This window comes from Psittacula echo (genome assembly GCF_963264785.1).
Source record: "Psittacula echo genome assembly, chromosome: 2".
NCBI classification, from domain to species: Eukaryota; Metazoa; Chordata; class Aves; order Psittaciformes; family Psittacidae; genus Psittacula; species Psittacula echo.
Genome location: NC_137737.1, coordinates 138,696,065 through 138,717,059, shown reverse-complemented (window position 1 = coordinate 138,717,059; position 20,995 = coordinate 138,696,065). Strand labels below are relative to the sequence as shown.

The window sequence follows — 20,995 nt, the reverse complement described above, 5'->3', positions numbered from 1 at the left end:
ACACATAATTTCAAAAGGGCTTAATTATATTTTATAGCTCAGGCCAGGAATCCTGCTTGTTTTGTGTCTAACAAGGTTCAAATGGAGTTCAGGTCAGTGATGAATCAGCAGAGCAGTCAAAGATGGTTATCTATTTGAAATGAGCTCATCTCCCTTAAAGAATAACTGGCAGGTACATAATGTTCATTACTGCATACTAAATAGCTGAAAAATCTCTATTCACTTATGATTTGGCAATTTTGGATTTTGTAATGCCTGATCAGAGAGGGCATATTAGATTTAAAATCTTAAGGGATCTTCATTTTTGGTCAAGGCCATCTTTGGTATACAAGAATTTAGAATATATTTGTAAAGGTCTCTATTGCCCTCTTATTATTAAATAGACAAAAATACATAATGGAAAACAACAAATATTGTGTTCATCTTGCATCCATGAGTCCAGCTTTCAAAACTGAGTGCTATACTGACATGAGTAACACTTGTTTCTTGCATCATAAACATTTATTTTTAGATTATCAGCAGTTTTCAGAGAAGTGACTGAACAGTCTTACTCCTGCGTTACAGATGGGCATGGAGAGGTTTTTAAATTAAAAAAACCAAAATCTATGTTTCATATCTCTGTTTTAGATGGCTGGTTGAAAACTTTTGTCTTATTTTCAGGAGATAGCTGGTACCTAAAACTGCCACTGATTTATAGTTGCAGATACATTGCACTACTAAAAGATCAGACACTGAATGGTTGCACAGTAAAGGAAGCATTACAAAATAGTGGGTGCCACTCAAAACGTAGCCCTGTATAATTGCCACAAGGATGAATTAAAATTACAGCTTTGGTATCTTGCTTCTCTGCTCTACGCTTGATTCACTGGATTTCAACTGCTTTAATGAAGTAAACGGTCCATGAACTAGAGGGTAACTTTTCTTTATAAATAAACCATCCTGATGATCATGCCTGACAGCACCTGAGCTGTTTGAGCCTCTATAACCCAGTGAATTATGCTTGTGGGAGACTAAGGCTTGACAGATATACCCAGACAACACAAACTGAACAGGTTTCCTTGCAATCTGTGGATGTGGTTCCCCAGATTAAGGCCAGTCCAGGCCCAGGTTTTGATGTTCCTGTCTTCTCCTCCCTTCAATCCTTCCTCTCATGCCCTCCTTTACATATTTCTCTGAATCCTCTTTTGTGCCGGCATGGTCATTAAAATGTACCTGTCCAGTAAGGCAGCTGAAGGAGACAATCTTGCTGGAAAGCTTTCTTTCCTGTTGGGTTAGTTTTCAGACAGATCAGTGACCTGACTCAACTCAATAAACAGCTGCCCAAGGAACAGAGCTACCACAAGGCAGAGTGTGGAAACGTGCAGCCACAGTAACCTGAACCCCCTATGGAATTGTGCCTTTTGTTTGGGCAGCAAGTTGGTGAGCTCATCCCATAAAAAATATTCTTGTCATAGAAAAAGAAGAAACATGTCGTCAGTATGTCAACAATTTTAAACAACTTAAGAAACAGGTCCTTAAGAGAGGGCAGTAATGCCTAATATCTGTGTTCTCTACCTCAAGCTCCAAAATATAGATTGAATTGGAGGAAATGCACAGAAATCATTAAACATATAAAGAAAACATTCAGCTTTCACTGTTATCTGTATCTCCTCATGAATGTAAATATTCTATAGACTTGACTGTATCCACGAAAATGCCGCATCACCTACTACTGCCACATATAGCACTGGGTCCACATAACAAAAGAAATCCCAGTCTCAAAAAAATATGCAATTGCTTTCACAATAAAAGCTGAAGAGATTAAAAAACAACTGTATTTGTTCTGAATCAAATTCACTTGGAGTCTACTTTTTAAAGTCAAGTTATTTAAACTGTAAATGCAGTTCTACAAAATTAGTGCATACTGCCTTAATTCAACTACCTACAACTAACATATTTTTCTTTTTCCCCCAAGTTAACGTACTAGTTCATCGGTAGCAATTCTGAACCCTGTTACAAAGTACCAGTAGGGAATCTGACCAGGATTAATAGTGGTACTCAGTCCTGGGATTAGGTGGTGTCTTGTTTCATGGATTTTAGGCCATCTGTTCTTCTCTCCTACGTTATACTCCTGCAGAACTATAAATGCACCTCCACCTCAGGGACTATAGAAAGGAATTAGAATTCTTCTGCTTTTCATTATCACAAGATTCAGTAACTCATTTCATTGTCAGGATAATCCCCTTTTACTCTTTCTTTTGCGCTTGCAGGGTATGCCAAAATGACAAATAAAATCCCAGATGTTTGAGGCTTGATGAGGTCTCCACCTTTTCTTGAGAGTTCGGTTTAAGCTACTTGGGACATGGTGTCAAATCTGACAGGACCCTGATGCCCACACCCAATATTCATTAAGGTTTGTTAGTGATTTGTATAGCTGTCTACAAGCTGCACTTCCACCTCAGTCCTCAGTGGCCATTTAAATATTTAGTTTGTCCTCTGGCTTTTACTGACAAAGAATTAATTTCCTATTGTTCAAGTGTTGGAAAGAGTTTACATTTCTTTCTAAAAGTAACAAATGTCTTCTGGGTGTTGTAAATGGCTTGTTACTGCTGCATATTATTTTAGGTAGTCATATCTAATTTAATGTTTTATTTCCCCATGGGCTAACTTGCATATCTGCAGCATCCAAAGGCTATGAAAACGCCTTAGCAGAGTTTTCTCAAGAGAGCCAGTTAACTCCAAAATGAAGGTTGGTCTTTGCTCTACACTAATTAATAGCGTCATTTAATTTTTAGTATTTCTGTAAAAGTATCTAAGTATGCAATTTCTTTCAGGTTTACTAAAAATACGTGCCATTATCATATGCTCAACTAGTGTTTATTTTTTCCCTTTATTTATATGCTAAAGTAATCATCTCTGCGGATGGGACGAAGAGCTGGGGAATTCTGTCTATGATCTTTGGAATATTTTATGTCCGTAACTCTCTCAGTTCAGACACTGAACAGCAAGACTTCCCTCCTGTGTCCAGCCAGAGCAAAATAAGGCTCCACTGAGAGGCTACAGGCTTCTTGCTGCCTTTCACTCTGGGGAGAGTACAGTCCTCAGCCTCTCTCATTTATCTGCTCTTCTGGCAGGTAGGTAGTGCTAATTTCAACACCAAATCCAAATTAACCGAAAACTATAGATTTAATAATTGCTTTCTATTTCCTCATATTGTTTGCTAAAAATTATTTCAACTTTAATGGCATGTGACTGTTGTGGAGTGAGCTACATATCTCAAGTGAGATACCAAGCAATTTTAACTCTGACTGGGTACATGGAACTCAAGGGCTCTAGCCACTTTGTAGGAGATGCCACATACTTCATAGGACAAAAATAACTAAACCAGGTCTAATAATAGTTGTTGAACTTGGGTTTTTCGGCAGCAGTACAAATTAAGTTGCCAAAAATGAGCTCAATGTCTGCTATTTCCTTGTACAAAATAGATATGTTTTAATTTGCAACTTTAAACCACAAAGTATAAAATGACTACAGATAAATATTGTATTTAACATCAGTACGACTTAAAGTGCTGCCCTTAAGAGTATCAGAAAAACAATACTGGTAGCCTCTTACAAAAATTAATTTTTTTTTTTTTTAAGTGGACTTTGTTTTGGTTTGTTTTTTGCCAATACGCTGCATCACATTCTACAATAGTATTACTTTACTAAAACCAAAATACTTGGGATTTCACCATAAGCACAGAGGAGAACATAAGTATTTTAGCAGAAATAGTAACCATGATGTTATAAAGTAACTATTGTATTAAACCATGAAAAATGTCCAAAAAATGAAGTCCCTTGACACACTAAAGGTTTAAGGTTGTATAACAGTGCAGCAGGATATGTGGAAATGGAGGTGCTTTAATTTGATCCAACTGCAATGCAAGTGTTCAACACTTACAAATTATTTTGTTGAGAGTGAAATAATTCAACTAATTAGTCCTGTTTTTCAGAAGCTACATCGTTTCACTTTCATAATAAATTAAGAGGAAAAATTAAGACAGAAGGCCTTGAGATTCCACGATTAAACCAGGGAAGTCTAGAGGGAAAACTGATAATTATATATAAAACAGTTACATAGCAAGCTTCCTTCTTAATTTCAGCTAAAAAAATCAAAGCATTACACAGGGTCACGCACTTTTGTTTTCCCCCTATAAGGGAGGAAAAGCCGACAATACATTCTTGGGAGTTTTTTTCTAAATAATTCCTAGCAAATAGGATTCCTTACAAACCAACCTCATCTCCTACACTAAAACTCATCTGGAAAAGGGTCGTTTACACTGTTTATAAAATACTGCCACATAAAATGTGTAAAAAAACGTATTTCACTAAAAATAGCTTGCGTAAGTAAGGGATTAGAGTAGTTTCTACTGCTATAATTGTTCCTTTGTAGTTTTTTCCAAGATGTTTTTGAACAGTGTTTTTAACTATGTTTATTAAAGTCAGCACATCAAAAAGGATCAAAGAGAAAGCTAGTGAGAACCAAAGAAACCCCAAGCGTATTGTGCTGTCTCACTGGGGAGTTATGCAGATTCAAGTAAACAAGTGCAAATTGTTGAGGTTTTAATGAAAATTTTCTACAATTATTGTATCTGAAGTCATTCTATATAATAACATCTGTACAGCAGATGGCCATACTGTACAAAAGGCAAGCAATGCTCCTTTTTCTTCCTCTGTTTTAACAGTACATCTGAGATGACTACTTTTGTCATTGTGCTTAGTTTAGTTCAGCAAATAATTCGTAAAATGCAGCTGCTGCAGATGGTCACAATAGTTATTTGACTGTAAAATCAAAGACACAGTGAAGTATTTGCGTATTAGTTTCATTCTATTAAAAAAAGCTGACATTAACCCTGTTCAGCTCAAAAGGTATATCTATAAAACCTTTTTTAAAAAGAAAAATAGTGAAGAACTGATATATTTAAATACTTCTTGCTCCCAAGACACAGCTACTACACTTGTTTAATTGAGTTAGCTTGCATAATTTCTTTGCAATTATAAAACAAATCTTGTTAGTAACTGTGGTATTCTTCTAATGTATTTTTAACACAAGATTATAATACCATTTTCCCCACACTGAGTAATATACCATCTTCCCTGAAGTTATAATTTCCACTTTGGTTTCTATCGGCACTTCAATTTCAAATTAATAGTTTTAAATAAAAATAAGATAAAAAAATATTAAAAGATTTTTCCACTTTTTCAGTCAGTTTTGTGAAAGTGTCTTGCACTTCTTGACACTTAGAATAACTTACTGCTCCACCGTAATAACATGCAAAACCTCATGCACATGTATTTTCATAAAGCAAAGACAAGGCAACTTCAACTGGAAAAAATGTGAAAAAAGTCTGCTGATGTCTATTTATTGTCTTGTCATAAGTTATTCATATAGAATGACTGATTTCCATTTTCATTAGATTCAGCATCAGTATTGCTTTACTTAATAATGCTTGCCAGACTGCAAACATACTGAAGATTCATGTATAGCTTGTGACATGAAAAATAAAGACTGGCTTCCTCAGACTGCCAGAAGAATTAAAAAGCAGAACTTCGTAGCGGAATATTTCTGAGGCTTAACATGCAAGACAAGGTATGTCCTCCTCCTGGGAGGATGAAAAACTCCAGGGTAAGTGATATACACTGCTGAGTTTGCCAAATTGCTTTATAGTACAGTGACGGAACAGGCTTGGCTTTGATACATCGAAGCTTGCTGTGGACACCATAATGTACCATGGGACAGATAATGTATAAATGATAGAGGGGAAGTTGTAGAAGGAAAGAGGATTATTACACAGAAAGAGAACTAGAACTATTTAAAGGACATTAGAAAGGCCTTTTACTCAGCTGCATTGCTTTCTATGCTAGATTGCGATCAGACTGGAAAAGCGTGGGAACGCAGGCACTGCTCCTGCCTGCACTGCTGTTTGTTTATGGATAAATTGAGATTTTCAGGCTCCAGCACATTCACAGGCTTTCATGTCCTATGAACCTTAAATTTTTCATTTTTAACTTTTAAAACAATGAAGAAACACTAAAACTTGCTGGCCTGAGGAGAAATATTTCTGATGAAAAAGAAATAAATCACCACCTTGCTTGGCTTAAAACTTGTTCCTCTCAGCTACAGACCATTTTACCATGCAAGCTGTTCTGCCAACTACCTACATCTGGCTCATCTCCACATCATGTAAATGTACCATCTTATTAATTTTATTAAAAGACTAATAAAAGATTTTACAAAGACACACAAAATGTCTTCATTTTAAATTAGTCTCTGGTATCCTGTTAATTGTAACCAAGGTGTAAAGTTTCCTTGCAGTTCTGCAGTAATGAGGCCAGAGCGCCCATTTTCCCTGGGTGATTCTCAGCTGTGCAGAGGAAGCATGTAAAAATTGAAAAGTTCATAAACCTGAAGAAGAATAACAGTATGACCCAACATTTACACAGAAGCGTATCTCAGGGCTCTGAACAATTATTTTTGTATTTTTTGTAAGCAGGAATATAGGGTCCTAACAAGAAAATGTAATTGTAGAGTGAAAACCATCAAAATGTTGCCCTTTGAAATATGTGCTGAATTATCAGAAAACCAGAATAGTGGTTCTTATAACCACTATTCCAGCCAGAATTCCATCAATAAATTAGTAATTACAAGCTGGGGGATATTAACTACAAAATTAAGCACTCCTGGGTGCTGCCTTACTGAAAGCAAAGCTCAGGTAATGGAGTCAGTTAGGGATCTGTTATTTTCTGTTGTGGATTTACGATGTTAGCTAGAGGAGTTCCTCTCAAAGCCCCGCAGTTTAAAATGGTTACTAGGCCACCACTTGAACAAATCAGTAGCACTTGCAGCTTTCAAAAACTCTTACCTGCAGTTTTATGTCCACTTTTAATATTCAGACTCCCTCTGAGGTTTGATACGGAGAGTAACAAACAAGGTTTACAGGGATGTGGGATGGTTTCCATCGAAACAACCATTTGAACGGTATGAACAGAAATTTTCTGGAAGCAGGAAAGGGCTTGCCATAACTTTTCTTGTACTGAAGCCTTCTGGACAGCATGAGTGTGTGCTGCAGGCAGCACATCCCTTGTACCTGGGTTTCTGGTTATTGAAGTGGCATTCTCGTCTGGAATAATGCCAGCTGATGGGTCAGCCTCCTTCCTGGGTTCATCATCATTTGTGGTTATGATTTTCTTCAAAAACTGGTTTATTTGATCAAGTCTGGCAAAACTGAGATTTGCTTTCAAAGGTTTTGATATGTCCACATTTATGTCAGCTGTAGGAGAGAGTTGGAGAAAAAACCATGAAATGCTATAGTGCAATTATTCAAGTAATGTAAAAATATTAGTCATTTAGTCGGGATAACATTATTTCTACCAAGTTTCATGAAAAGGATTGAACGTTAAAACATAAAGAAACTATTTTTTTAATAAATCTGAATTAAAACATCATGAAAAATACTACAAAGAATTTTCACTAAACACAGTTTTAAAGGAAGAAACATATCACAATGTGGATCTTATTTCTTTGTTTCTACCCAGGGATCACCACAGCTATCTGAAAGACACACACTTTATTTGAGCGTGTAGGAGGGTAAATACATTAGTCCTTTTGTGTCAGAATGAAAATACACTTCACATTCTCTTGAGTTTTGCATCCAGTAAAACTATTTGACTAAACTCCAAAGCCAACTGCAAACATTTTATACACATTTAAATGAGTGAATAACATGTATATTCTGTTGTTTTCTACACAGCTAATATGCAGTATTCTTCAATGCATTTTCAAGATGAAATGTGAAAAAAAAGTCAAATATAAAAGCCTATGTATGTTGAGATTCCTTTGTTTTCCAGGGAGATTGGAATAACCGAGTATTTTCAAAATGTTGTCTCCTTAGTAAAGGATTTTAGTGCTTCCCAGACTGTTTAAAGTCTCACAGAATTTTTAGAAATCACAACTAACATGAACATCGACAAAAGTGACATTATAGTAGTTGAGATGTTGCAATTACCAAGATTATTTCACAGATGGGAAGCAGGATTTTATGACGGTTGAAACTCCCTTCTGTGCTAACTACCTTTTTATCAGTATATTACACTTCATTACGGAAATCCAGCTTTAACTTAGTTTTAAAAAGTCTTCATTTCAAATTCAGCCAGCAATGAGACAGCTACCCTGGGCAGGGAGAAAAGTTTTGCTTTTCACTTTCCTGTTTCATTCCCACTGCCCCACCCCCAAGAACTCACAATGATTGAAATTCTGTGTATATATCTAAGCTAGATTAAATGTTCAGAGAAAACAGCACTACTTAGTTTCAAGTTTTATTATAGATATATTTAAGAAACACTGTTTGTTCAAGGTTTTGCACAGATTAATGAGTATTTCACCAAAATTAGGACCTAGTTTCAAGTCGTCCAGGATCACATTCTACCCTAATGTAGATGCAAACTGATGAGCTCAATTCTCCCACTCTTTAGGTAAATTATAAGTTTTTAAAACAATGGTAGGGCTGCTTCTTAAGTTATGTTTAAAGTTATGTTTAAATTGTTAAATTAATTTAATTTAATTGTTAAAGTTATGTTTAAAGTTATGTTAAGTTATGTTTTTAAGTTAGGTTTATACTTCAAAGAGTCCCAGGCACAGGACAAAGCACTTTTCTGAACCCACAAATATCTGTGAGGTTCTAAATTTCAGTTAGATTCTTTGGTATCTTAACAGGCAAGTCTCTGAATTACAAACTAGCATTTTCTTCTACAATGGTAAGTGCAATTTATTAATGGCCATATAAGATTTATTACAGCTGCATTATAAAAACCCCAGCAATCTTAAAAAAGAAGTCCGTAGTACTCCACAAGCCACAGCTAACTGAAATCTAAGACTAAAAATCTATTTTAATTATAACTTAGAATTTTAATTAATGGCTTTCTGAAAATGCTTTCTCTTGTGTTAAAGTCTTCCATGCAGAACTAGAAACTGTGGCAAAACACTTGCTAATGCATGGGCCCAGTAAAAAGGCAAACATCAAAGCAGGGAAACTGGACATTACAAGAGAACAGATCTTTAGGCATCCAAGATCCACACATGATCAACTTGGAAGATTTTTCAAAATGCTTATGCACTGATATTTTTAATTAAAACCAAGGGAAGAGAAATGTCAGAACACTTTTGAAAATCTCTCCACCCTTCTTGGCAGTAAAGAATACCCCAAGTCTCCCCTGCCTTTTTGCACACATAATTGGTTCTCTCCTCCCTTTGAGTGGAGAAAGGAAACACAAAGAAATTGAACACCCACGTGACATGATGATATTTATTTAATTATGATACTCAAATGGAAAGCAGTGTTATTCTAATTAAATGTTTTAAAAATAAACAAACAAATAACCCAACAAACAAATAAGCAGGATTTTTAAAATGACTCAAGTTTGAAATCCAAACTGCACTAGGATTTGGGTTTCTGAACCATTTAGGCACTTTCAAAACAAGTCCTTTATCAGCTTAATTTTGTCCATTAGTGACATAGTAATACAGGAGTAAAACAGATGTTCTCGGCTTTGTTACAGAATTATGTTTGCAAATAGAGGAAAAGGACTCTTATTGCTTTGTGTTACACCTTTCACATCTAACTGCTTTGTCAAAGGCAGATTTTATTGCAAACGCTTTCTTATGTACTTATGGCAGTATTGCCCAAAAGAGGAAAAACCAACAAAACCCCTACAACCTACGATTCTAAACCCCAAACTGATTAGATGTAAGCTGACAGAACAAATGCCAAGCTAAAGCCATAGAGTAAAGTGATTGAGAAAGATTTAAAAGGAGGTGAACATGACAGCAGCAGTTCTCTCTTGGGCTTCCTCAAGACAGGGCAGAGAAGATGCAGGGCTCTGGGGAAGCTCACCAGTGGAACAAGCATATGGCACCTCCCATCCTGGCCTGTGGTTTGTCACTGCTGTTAGTCACTTGTTTTCATAAACAAGAAAGCAATAAAAAAATGGACACTAGGACACTAGAGAAATGTAAATGAGTTCCCTGTTTTCTGTTTGGAAGCTGTACCTGTCACACAGAAAAATGTCATGACTGATAACTTGACAAAGATTTGTCTGAAGTTGTTACTATTATCTAGTGCATCAGCCTTGACTGAAGGCAGTGGCAGCCACATGGATAACTGCAGAAAATGCAATTCTGGAACTGTCAATGCAAATATTTTAACTATCTCATAGTGATGCAGGTTATTTTCACAACTGAGGAAAGATTATACAAGGAGATTCTTTGGCATTTTAAGTAAAACATTAAAAAAAATAAAAATCCAATTGAGCAATCAACATCTTTCTAGCTTTATACGTAGCACTATAAGAGAAAATTTAACATTTCTTCTAAGAAAACATATTTAATGGGCAGAAACAGTGAAAACTGATGAAATGTGAAGAGCTATTTATAGCACATGATGAAGATAGATGTGCAGCAACTTCTCTATTCACTCAAAATGGACTAAAAAGAGATGTTATGATGTAAAGGGTCACCTAGATGCAGCTGGAATAAAATTTCCAGGGTGCAAAATCCAAGAGTTAACAGCCTTTTTAGATGATGTTAAGCACCTTGGGAAGCACATCACAGAACACTGTAAAGATTCTGTACCAGTAGGAAAACACAGGTTCCTATAATTCAAACAAGTCTGTGAATGTCCAAAATTACATGAGAATTGGGACAGAGCAAAAGGTAGCTCAAAGCTGCCTTTAACTCCTCAATTACATCAATCTCTTCTTTGCCTACCAGTGACTGGCTAACACAATTACAGCCCAATGCTTTCTTCATATTTAAGACATAATACATAATAGCAGTAACTCCCCCCTTCTACCCCCCCCCCCGATGCTACCTATTTCCAGCAAATAAATAGTAAAGAAATTACTGTATTTGTAAATAGATTGCATTCAAGTGAGTTATTTCTGGTTATATTTAAACCAGACTGAACTAGATGGTATCAAAGCTCTTTTTTTTTTTTTTAATTACAGTGTAGCATTTGAATGTCTATTTTGACTTGTTCTTTCTTTCGTTTTCTTCACTACAACTCTTTAGATTATCCAGTAAATCCATGTCTGTCAATTATGTGTTTCTAATTACCCTTCACAACTTTCTGAACAGCTACCAGGAAACAGAATGATGAAATAACTATTGAGTTAAAAGGAGATTAGATAAATATAAATAAATTACATTTATTATATGCTTCCACCACACCAGGAGATGACTTTAGAGTGAAATGAAAAGAATCACGTTGCAATAATGAAATCAGAGAGGGAATTCAGGTCCCAGAGGCGATTCTATGGAGTTTATGTTAATGTACACCTTGTGGGGGACCAAAAAATAAACTGGAATAGTTTCCTGAAAACCTTTCCCAGCTATTTTCTCATTTAAAAAGTTCCAACTTCACTTGACCCATTAGTCATCATATTACTTACATTTATTATGTATTTTGAAATCTATTACAAAAAACCCAATGGATTCAATATGGCCTGTTTGAACAAAATCATAACATCTATAAAAGAAAACCTATGAGCAGCACTCTGAAACTTCTGTCTGAAACAATTTCTTTCTTTGTCATTTTATTACTTAGAGCCGCAGATAAAAAATCTCAGGGTTATGAGTATTTTACCCTTGTTCTCCATAACATTCAGATTTGTACTGTGAAGATATAATTTTATTCTGTGAACTCAGGGTAAATGATATTACTCAAAAGGACTTTTTATTTGGTGGGATAAGAATGAATAAGCAACACAAAAATAACAGAGCTCCTAGCAAGTTGCATTAGGTCAACCCCAGCTCTTACTAAAGTCAGTGAGCTTATTCTAATATATCCCATAAGTTAATGTACACCAGGTAACTATTTCTATGACTAATAAACTACCATAGTATACTCTGAATCTGAAAAACCAGAAAGTAAACTCCATTAAAATTATTTATAAGCTTTATTTATAAGATTGGGATCTTTCCACAGACTATGAGAAAAGTTGAACCATGAGAGAGAAAAATATGGCGTTTTCCAAGAATTTGTTCACTTTTCATAACCCTCATTCTCCAGTAGATCTTTTATTTTTTATAGCTAATATAGAAAAGCCCAGGTCTGTCTTCCTCAAGTTGGACATGGGTCTTGCTCTCTCCTACCCCAAGAAGACTGTAAAATATTAAAATTCTTAATAAATTGTAGTGCTATAAAAGAAACTACTATTTGCCCTAAACTCTTAGCAGGATTGAATTTCCTAATCCTAAACAGTAGAAGAGCAGACAACATACACAAAACATTTTACCACCAGTAACATTCTTTCTCTGGGAGCCACCCATCCTAATGTAGAGAGTTTAAACAGAGGAAATCTGAGGAAGGTAAAGGTAATCTTGAGCCCTGATTCTGATTTGGAGTCAGGGTGGCCCTTCAGTAAGAGGGAAACGGCTGAATTACAAAAATTAAATTTATAAAAATAGGAAAGAGAGAGACATGTAAAGAAAAGACTTGCTGTACTGTTCTCAATTGTCCCTAGTCAGGCATCAAAAGAAAGACAAATTAAAAGAAATTGAAAAGCAAGAAGAATCCAAATGAATTGTTTTTATCCTCTAATTCATCATTCCCAGTTTGGATCAAGGGAAAAGAAGGAAGAAACTTGAGACAAGGCTTCAGAGGCCATCTGCAGTCCATCTTGTATTCTGCTTCTGTGAGACAGATGCCAATTAGTCTGGGAGAGGCTGGTAGTCACTACTCAGTATTTCTACCTACTGCTGTCTGTGTGCTGCAGCCCCAAGGAAGCAGCTCTCTAATGCCAACATGGCAAACTAAAGCCTTCAGGGAGCTTAATCAACTTGAGCCATGAGGGATGTTCTCAGCAGTAACAACTCCTGCTTCCATGATCTAGTATGTCATCCACATTATGTGAAGGTGACACTGAAACATTAACAACTCTAGCTAGCCAGTGGCTGGGTTTGAGAGCTTGGACAAGGGTCAGAGTGATGTTATTCTGTTAATTTTTTTAAATGGTCACAACTGAGCCAAGCCAAATTGTTTTAGGTTGAGAAGACCAAAAATACCATTAACAAATGATGGAGAGTTACTGCTATTCACAGGATGTTGACTGAAATTAAACAACCATGCAACTACCAAATACAATACAGAAGTGTGTTAACGATTGGGTGGTGAGGCCAAAAACTGTACTGTGAAATGAATATCTAGCTAAGGGCAATGCTAATTCTCAGAGAGTCAGGGAAGTTGAAGCACAGTACAGTGAGAAAAAATAAATTGTTCTAGGTCATGGAGCATGTTTATGGAAATAAACCCATTAAGTACTAACTCTGTATTATCTGCTTAGCTGCCAAATAACACATCTATATTAAAACATATGGGGGGGGAGGGGAAGAGAGGACTTCAGAAAACTGAGCAAATGCTTGAAATAAGTTTTAAAAGAATGCCAATACACTGAAAATACGCCAATAAAATATTTTCCAACTTATCCATGTGGCTTTGGTGCGCAGGTTTCATTTCTAGTACTTAGACATCTAAGAAACTAAGAATTTAAAGTAACTGTTGCAGACACTGCTTTTAGAAAGGTACATTAATACACTGATACTACAGACAACAGATGTGTCAAAACCAAGGCAATACCTACTGGCTGCTACACCTGTTTGGAATATTTCTCTTTGCCCTCTTAATCAAATAAATATCATTTCATGGCTACAGTGTCAGCGCTTTAAAAACTTGTTTGTAGAAGAGCAAAGGGAAAAAAAAAATCCTACTAGAAAGCTCAGAAGTTTTGCAAATGACCCAGAGTTAATTAGAAAAGTCTGCACCCCGGCCAGTTCCCCTTCTCACGTGTCAGCTCTCATTAAATCAAAAAATTCTCATTTCAAAGTTAACAAACACCATGGTTAACAAAACTGTTAAACTGGGATCAAGTGGGCACATTTCTAGATTTATATATGATGTCATGCTAAGCAGCCCACAGCTGAACTTGCAAGTAGTATGAATGATTTTTCAATATATTAAGTATCTGATCTAATGCTAATTTTCTCTCTATAGGCTAACTGTGCTGGGAACAGGTGGCCCTGCTTTCAATTACGGAGGGCTAACATGCCAGTGTGAGGCCTGGATTAGTTCACCTTCTCACAGGGAATTTGCCTCGGTTGGGAATGGATTTATTATGGCTTCACACATGGAACGGAGCTCATGTCAGCTGAGGGCAGTGATACATCATATGATTCAAATTAACCTGCTGTGGACTGTTCCGCAGGGCTGATATTGTGTATTAAAATGACGACATTTTTAAAACAGCTTGAAAGAAACCAGGATTGCTGAAGTGCAATGGTTCCAATTTGTTCCAACTAATCTATCACCTGCTGGAGATATTATTATAGTGGGTTTCTGGTAGCTGCTATTTTCCAGGTTTCTCCAAACCACTGACCTTTCTAATGGATACAATTGTTGCCTCTGCAAACAGGGGGAAGAAAAGCTGGAGAGAGAGTGCCATGGTGCAGTTCTGTTTGCTGCTTTTTACGCACAACCCTAGATCGAGCGCTGTGCCACCCATGGTGTCCAAACGCTGCCACGGAGGGACTGCCAGGAAAGAGCAATCCCCTGGGCCCCCCTAGTTCTCACTTTATTTTTCAGTGGGGCACGGCACTGTTTAGTTTGCCTGGATAGTTTCTTCTGTAGAAATTATTTCGAAACGTGAAGTATCAAGGGCTGCAGTTATTTCACACCGTGCAGTCTTCCCAAGAAACTACTGAGGGAAAAGGACTTTGGTATAAACCATCTATATTTGGCGTGTGTAAGTATTTTAAGACAATTTGTATGAAGCTGCGCTACCTGAACATGTTCTGTATCATTTGCATGCACAAAGCACACATCAAACAGACAGCTTTTATAGCCAAGAAGCCCAGTTGATTAAAAAAATAAATCCAACGAAAGGACTAGAAGGCAAAGTGAATAAATTTTCAAAACCTATTAGAACAAGATGGTCATATTTGTTCCTCACGTAATGAATAATACCTAATGCTGAAGCAATAAATGGCTCACTTACGTATTCAACACGAATTAGATGTACAACCCAGTAAGAGACTGAACATAAAAGAGGGTCATGTAAACTGATGTAGATGGAATTTAAAAAATTTTAAATAATTAGTTACTGTAGAAAGAGAAAGAATAGTCCTTTAATACACTGTGGGGTTAAAGTTGAGGTCTGTTCCCACAGGCTTGATGATGAATGCTTATTTCTCCTAGGATCCTATTACCTTAAATCTGGAAGAAATATCATTTTTCTTTAGTTGCCAAAAATGTACAAAATAATCAACTCATGTGGCAAGAAGTGCATTAACGTATCCTGTTATTCTCATTTAATTAGTGGTTTCCAAGTTTTGCTACTTGCTGTAGTTTTTTCATCTCTGAGCTAATACGGACTGACAACTTGGTTTCCTGTGTGGTGAAACCATACGATTTTTCTATGGAACACTATTTACTTATTTACTTCAGCTAACAAACTATCTACAAGGAGTACTGGTTTTATCTAACACAGCAAACACTGGGAACCTGTTTCTTTCAACCGCTTGCATGGTAGTTTGCGTCATAAAACATAGGCATGATTGATTGCTGTATTTGGAATTTAACCTCAGCACAGCGACAATGTATTTTGCAAGAAAAATTACATTAAAATTAAGCCCCTGAACTTTGCACTCTTAAAATACATACAGAAAACTGTAGAGTTATTCCAACTGCTACATCCAGATTTTTGTCTGCCTGGGCACAGCTGTCATCACATGTACTGACTTTTCAGAACAGCAGATCAGCTGTACCCAATAGGCAGCACCCACTGGTGCATCCACTGCATTTTAATAGTTTACTTTCTGCAGTTATAAAACGCACATGCATGAACAACTATGAAAATACACAGTATGTCCTTAGAAAATATGCAGTTAGCAGCAGCATTATTTGCTATATGTTCACCAAAAGGGAGTAGACCTTTGAGTCCTGCAACATAAGCATAACCCAGCAGCGCCTTTATTTAATTTATTAACTGTGATGTCTCCCATCACAAATATCATTTGTCTGATGACCTTAAAGAGCTCTCAGGAGTTCTGCTGAGGTTCCTGTCCTCAATGAACAACAGCCAGCTTGGTTAGGATCTGGCGAAGCAGGCACTTTCTCCAGGCCTGTTGACGGCCAAGCTACCTCACCATGGAAGAAGTTGAGGTTAGAGGACTTCTTCCCCCCAAGGAGAGTTAGTAACTTATTTTCCAGTAGCCTGCTGAGGAGCTGTCAAGCTTTCATAACTCTTTGCATGTGCTGCTCTGACGCAATCACATGCAGAAAGCGCCTATCATTACTCATCCAGTGAAACCTCCAGCCCCCAAGGAATGCTTCTTGGTAAAGGTTAGTTTATTTGAAGAGGATCTCATAGTGGCAACAGCTGAGTTCAGAAAAATCTGCAAAGGAATGCAGAACTGTTTTGCTATAGTACAGCCGCAAAACACTTCATTAAAATTCAGGCTAATTACTGTTGAATACTATGCAATCATAGTTCCAATTAGCAGCAAAAAGATGATTAAAAAAAAAAAAGCATTTTGGCTAAGAAGAGATCCTAAAGGAAATCTCTGAAGTTTTATCTGCTTTGTGAGAAGAAGTAGGCTGAAGTTTATGATGCATTAATTTATGGTTTTTTAGTTTTTTATTTAGCCAAATACCATGGAGGGGAGAGATTTAACACCAATTCGAGATCTGACTGAATTGCTGAGAATGGGGTAGATACTTAGGCTACTTGTGAATACATACTTTGCAAGCTGGTACAATTCCCATGTTTGCTCATTTAGTTAGAAGTCTGTCTTACTGACAGGAGAGCATCAGGGAAACACCTTCAAGCACGTAATAAATTAAATAAACAGGCTGAGCCAAGAAATTATGGTGAGAATCTTGAGGAAAGCGGAATGCACAGGAGAAGGATCTGGGATAAGGGAATCTGACAGGTATGGGGAGAGAAGACAGAAGAACTGGGGGGGGTGGGGGAAAGGAAAGGACGGATAAAAGAAAACCAATCTAGCATCAGTGTCCAAAAGGCCACTGACAGTAGCTGTCTCTACCTCTCTTGTGCTAGTTATGACTAGAATGAAAATATACTATTATTGTCAATTAATTTTTCAGTTCTAATGACTGTAGGTCTGCAGGTTCAAAGTCATATTAATGAAGCCAAATAAGGATCAATATAACAAAAGTCTGCATTATCAGGTGGTTATAAATCTTCTCTTAAATGATGCATTTAAGACAGCGCAGAAAAAACAAAAAAGGGGCAATTACTAGGTTGTTCATGTACTTCATTCTTTCCTCAAGATTCCCTTCTCAAGAAACCCTTTAATTTCCTTATGCCTCAGTTGCCTTCTGTGAAATGGCAAGGGCATACTATTCTACCACCCATGGGAGGGTTGTGCAGATAAATTAGTATTTCTGTAGTGCTTGCATCCTAAAGTAGTAAGCAACACAGAGAAAAAAAGAAATGCTGCTCTAGAGCTGGGTTTAGATAGTGTGCTGTAAGACTGTATGAAAAGGTCATGGAATGAAAAGTAAAACCCAGTACTGAAGAGCTGCTCATGAAGTGACTGATTGATAACAATTCATACTGTGTAATGAATGAAGTAAGAAACTGGAAAAAACTTACAGAACTCAACAAATCATAACAAATATAACAAGAGAAATGAATGATGGCAGCACAGGTAAATGTAAATGTATTTTCTAACTTCCAATATAACCATATATTATTCAATATAAGTCACATTATTTTAAGTAAATACTAATAAACCTTCACACTACACCACGTTATATTGTGTGTGAAAGAAACACAGTATTAGTATTTTTAAAATTTCACTGTGCCAACACTTTAGATGACAGGAATTTGCAATGCCAGGTATCCAAAGAGCCCCAGAGAACGTGGCTTACAAAAATCTTCAGAAACATTTTAAAAGTCAGCTTTTATAATAAACATAACTGTAACACAATTTCAGCTGTCCCAGGGCTAGAAGCAGGTTGGCTTCATTCCTTTGGAAATTCCTCAGCCTCTGTGAGGAGTAAAATTTCTGATTTCACCCTGGGAAGAAAATAAATAATTCGAGCTTAAATCTATGACTGGTCCAAGACTGACCATTCCCCAACTTTGGCTTCAATTCAGAGCAATTGCTGGAAGAAAATTTCACATTCATTAGCAAAGAGTAAATTTTTCTGATGATCTGATGTGTGTGTGTCTGTATGTGCATATCTACAAAGAGAATACATTAGAAAACAGAGGTTAAAGTGCAACGTTTACCTGGTCCATTAAGGAAGTCTTTAATTTGCACAGTGATAAGAGGTGGAGGAATACCACTTTTAGCATCTGCCTCTCCTGCTACTGTTTGTAACCAGATCTTGCAATAATCCAGAGCTTCTGGTAGAGTCTTCCCAGGATCTACAGATGATAATGTTTGTAAGCCATTAATGATATTCCAGGGAGATAATACATAACAAAATTCTACATACAAATTGATTAAACAAGATTAAAAAGTTTAAAATATATCACGGTAAATACTACTCCTAATATGACTGCTATAAATAGCATTTGTGCCTACAGACAGATCATAGAATCATAGAATCACAGAATCATAGAATCATAGAATAGTTAGGGTTGGAAAGGACCTTAAGATCATCAAGTTCCAACCCCCCTGCCATGGGCAGGGACACCTCACACTAAACCATGCCACCCAAGGCCTCATCCAACCTGGCCTTGAACACTGCCAGGGATGGGACATTCACAACTTCCCTGGGCAACCCATTCCAGTGCCTCACCACCCTCTCAGTAAAGAATTTCTTCCTTATATCCAATCTAAACTTCCCTTGTTTAAGTTTTAACCCATTACCCCTTGTCCTGTCACTACAGTCCCTGATGAATAGTCCATCCCCAGCATCCTTGTAGGCCCCCTTGTAGATGCATGTGTATAACAATGCATGCATATATAGGCAAAAGGTCAAAGCTGTAATTACACAAAATGTAGAAAACCCACAAAAATATCAAGTAAAATATGAGTAAAAGACATCAGTTGCCATAAGATGACTTAAAATAGCACACAATTTTAGCTTTGATTATGATGATACTTAAGCAGTCCTTAAAAGAGAAATCATACTCAAAACCTTTTTACTTCTAGTCCGTGTTTTCATAGCCAGGTAGAAAAAATAATAATGGAAAGATAAATTGTAAAGGCTAAAAGACCAGAATGCTATCAGATCTCAGGAACAGTGTATAATGACAATGTGGTTATATCATTCTGTTTGGCATTTCACTCTATAGCTAGCCAGTAGCTATTCTTGAATACCACCTTGAATTATATTCCTTTGATCAGTCTGCAATATGACAACATAACAGTACATAAATAATTTCCTCCAAGTGCTATTCTTGCCTTCATTTTTCACATAACGCAAATGGCAAAAACAGTAGTGTGAAAAGGCTTTTTCATCTTTAGCAACTCATAACCTTCATTATAACAGGCCTCAATTCTGGCACTACAGGTTTTAAATTCTAAATAATCAATTATTCTATATTATTCAGGCTGCTATGTTAAATACTGAATGTCTGCCTCATCCTTAACTAAGGAGATTTTCTTGATGCTATTCTCTCCCACTTACAGTTAATTAAAACCTGCTATAATTGCTTTGTTTGAGTTTTACCGAGTGGATTCCTTTCAATAACAGCATTTACATATCCACTATTATAGTCAACATATGGTATTGTAGTATCACAATCATATGTGGACTGGGTATATAAAGTCAGCTTTGGAATTTGTATTTCTTGACATTATCATGTGATTCATATAAAACTTGGCACACATGAACCCTTATGTGATTTCAAAGAACCTACTGAAACCAATTGATCATGACTTTAGATCTATGGAAAAGATCAAAAGTTAGCACATTCTTCTGTTTTTATTTGATCAATTTTCAGGCAATGACTTTACAGCAGTATTTGTACTGCATGGCATATATACATTACAGCCTTTCCTTCCCTTTATTTCTGCTATACATTTATAAAGTCAGCTCCTAATGGTTATTTAAGAGCTGTCACTGCATACAGCAGATTTGTATATCTTCCATGTGAATTTCTACATCTTTATGGTTCTTAGCCCTTTCCTTTAATTACATTAACCAGAATGGTGTGGCATACTCCCTTTTCTATAGTAAATGCTTTAGGGAATATCTTGTTTCCTGTGTCTGGGGTTTGTCTAGTATACTGAAACTAATAGTAATAAAAAATCTTTACCACCAAAGTACACATCTTTTCCAAAATATAGTTTTGTAGTTGTTCTGGACAGGATGTTATCTCTGACTTGGATCTATACCTCTCTCTCTCTCTATATATATAGGTATAGAGCTATATATATCTGGTAGCTCATCATAAATAACATGCCAATGTTTTTCAGAATATATAGTGTAAAGCATTGTAAAAATCACTGAACATTGTGCAATAAATATCACTGAATCAATTAAATTATCTCTAAGTTATTGTTCCTTCAGAAGTACTAATATAAACATTTATGTGTACCAATATGAGGCAAAATATTGCAATATTGCATTATTTTGTCTCATTTCTGAAAGACATAATCACAAACTGTATACAGCAACCTAGATCACCCACTGGCTTTTCAGAAAGTCCAGTAAATATATTCAAAAATTTCTTCTGAAGAACACATTTACAGGTATCCCTATTATCCTAAGATGTGTTTATGTTATAAAATACCTAATACTTATTTCAAAGTTGAAGCTGTTTCAAGATGAAAATATCTCTGATGAAAAGAACTTACATAGCAGAAAATCCTTGCACGACATAATACATTAGCTATACAAACACTGCCTTCAGGGCACTGAGAATGGCAGCACATAAGCACAGAATCAAAAAACCTCAAGGAACCATGGGGCTCTCAGAAGATTATTTTGTTCTGTCAGGTC

The 20,995-nt window shown here is 36.3% G+C and overlaps 1 protein-coding gene across 9 annotated transcripts in view; it reads right to left on the bottom strand.

Annotated features, from left to right (window-relative positions):
- The window catches only part of VPS13B (vacuolar protein sorting 13 homolog B), a 456,296-nt gene that overhangs the window by 91,931 nt on the left and 343,370 nt on the right, over nucleotides 1-20,995 (bottom strand). For 8 of the 9 annotated variants that reach the window (XM_080611867.1, XM_080611862.1, XM_080611863.1 and 5 more), the window contains 2 exons: nucleotides 18,330-18,467; nucleotides 6,884-7,291 (listed from right to left, as the gene is read on the bottom strand). In XM_080611867.1, coding sequence (XP_080467993.1) covers nucleotides 6,884-7,291; nucleotides 18,330-18,467 — 546 coding nt within the window. The remainder of the gene's footprint in view (nucleotides 1-6,883; nucleotides 7,292-18,329; nucleotides 18,468-20,995) is intronic. The other variant, XM_080611868.1, reaches the window with a different exon arrangement.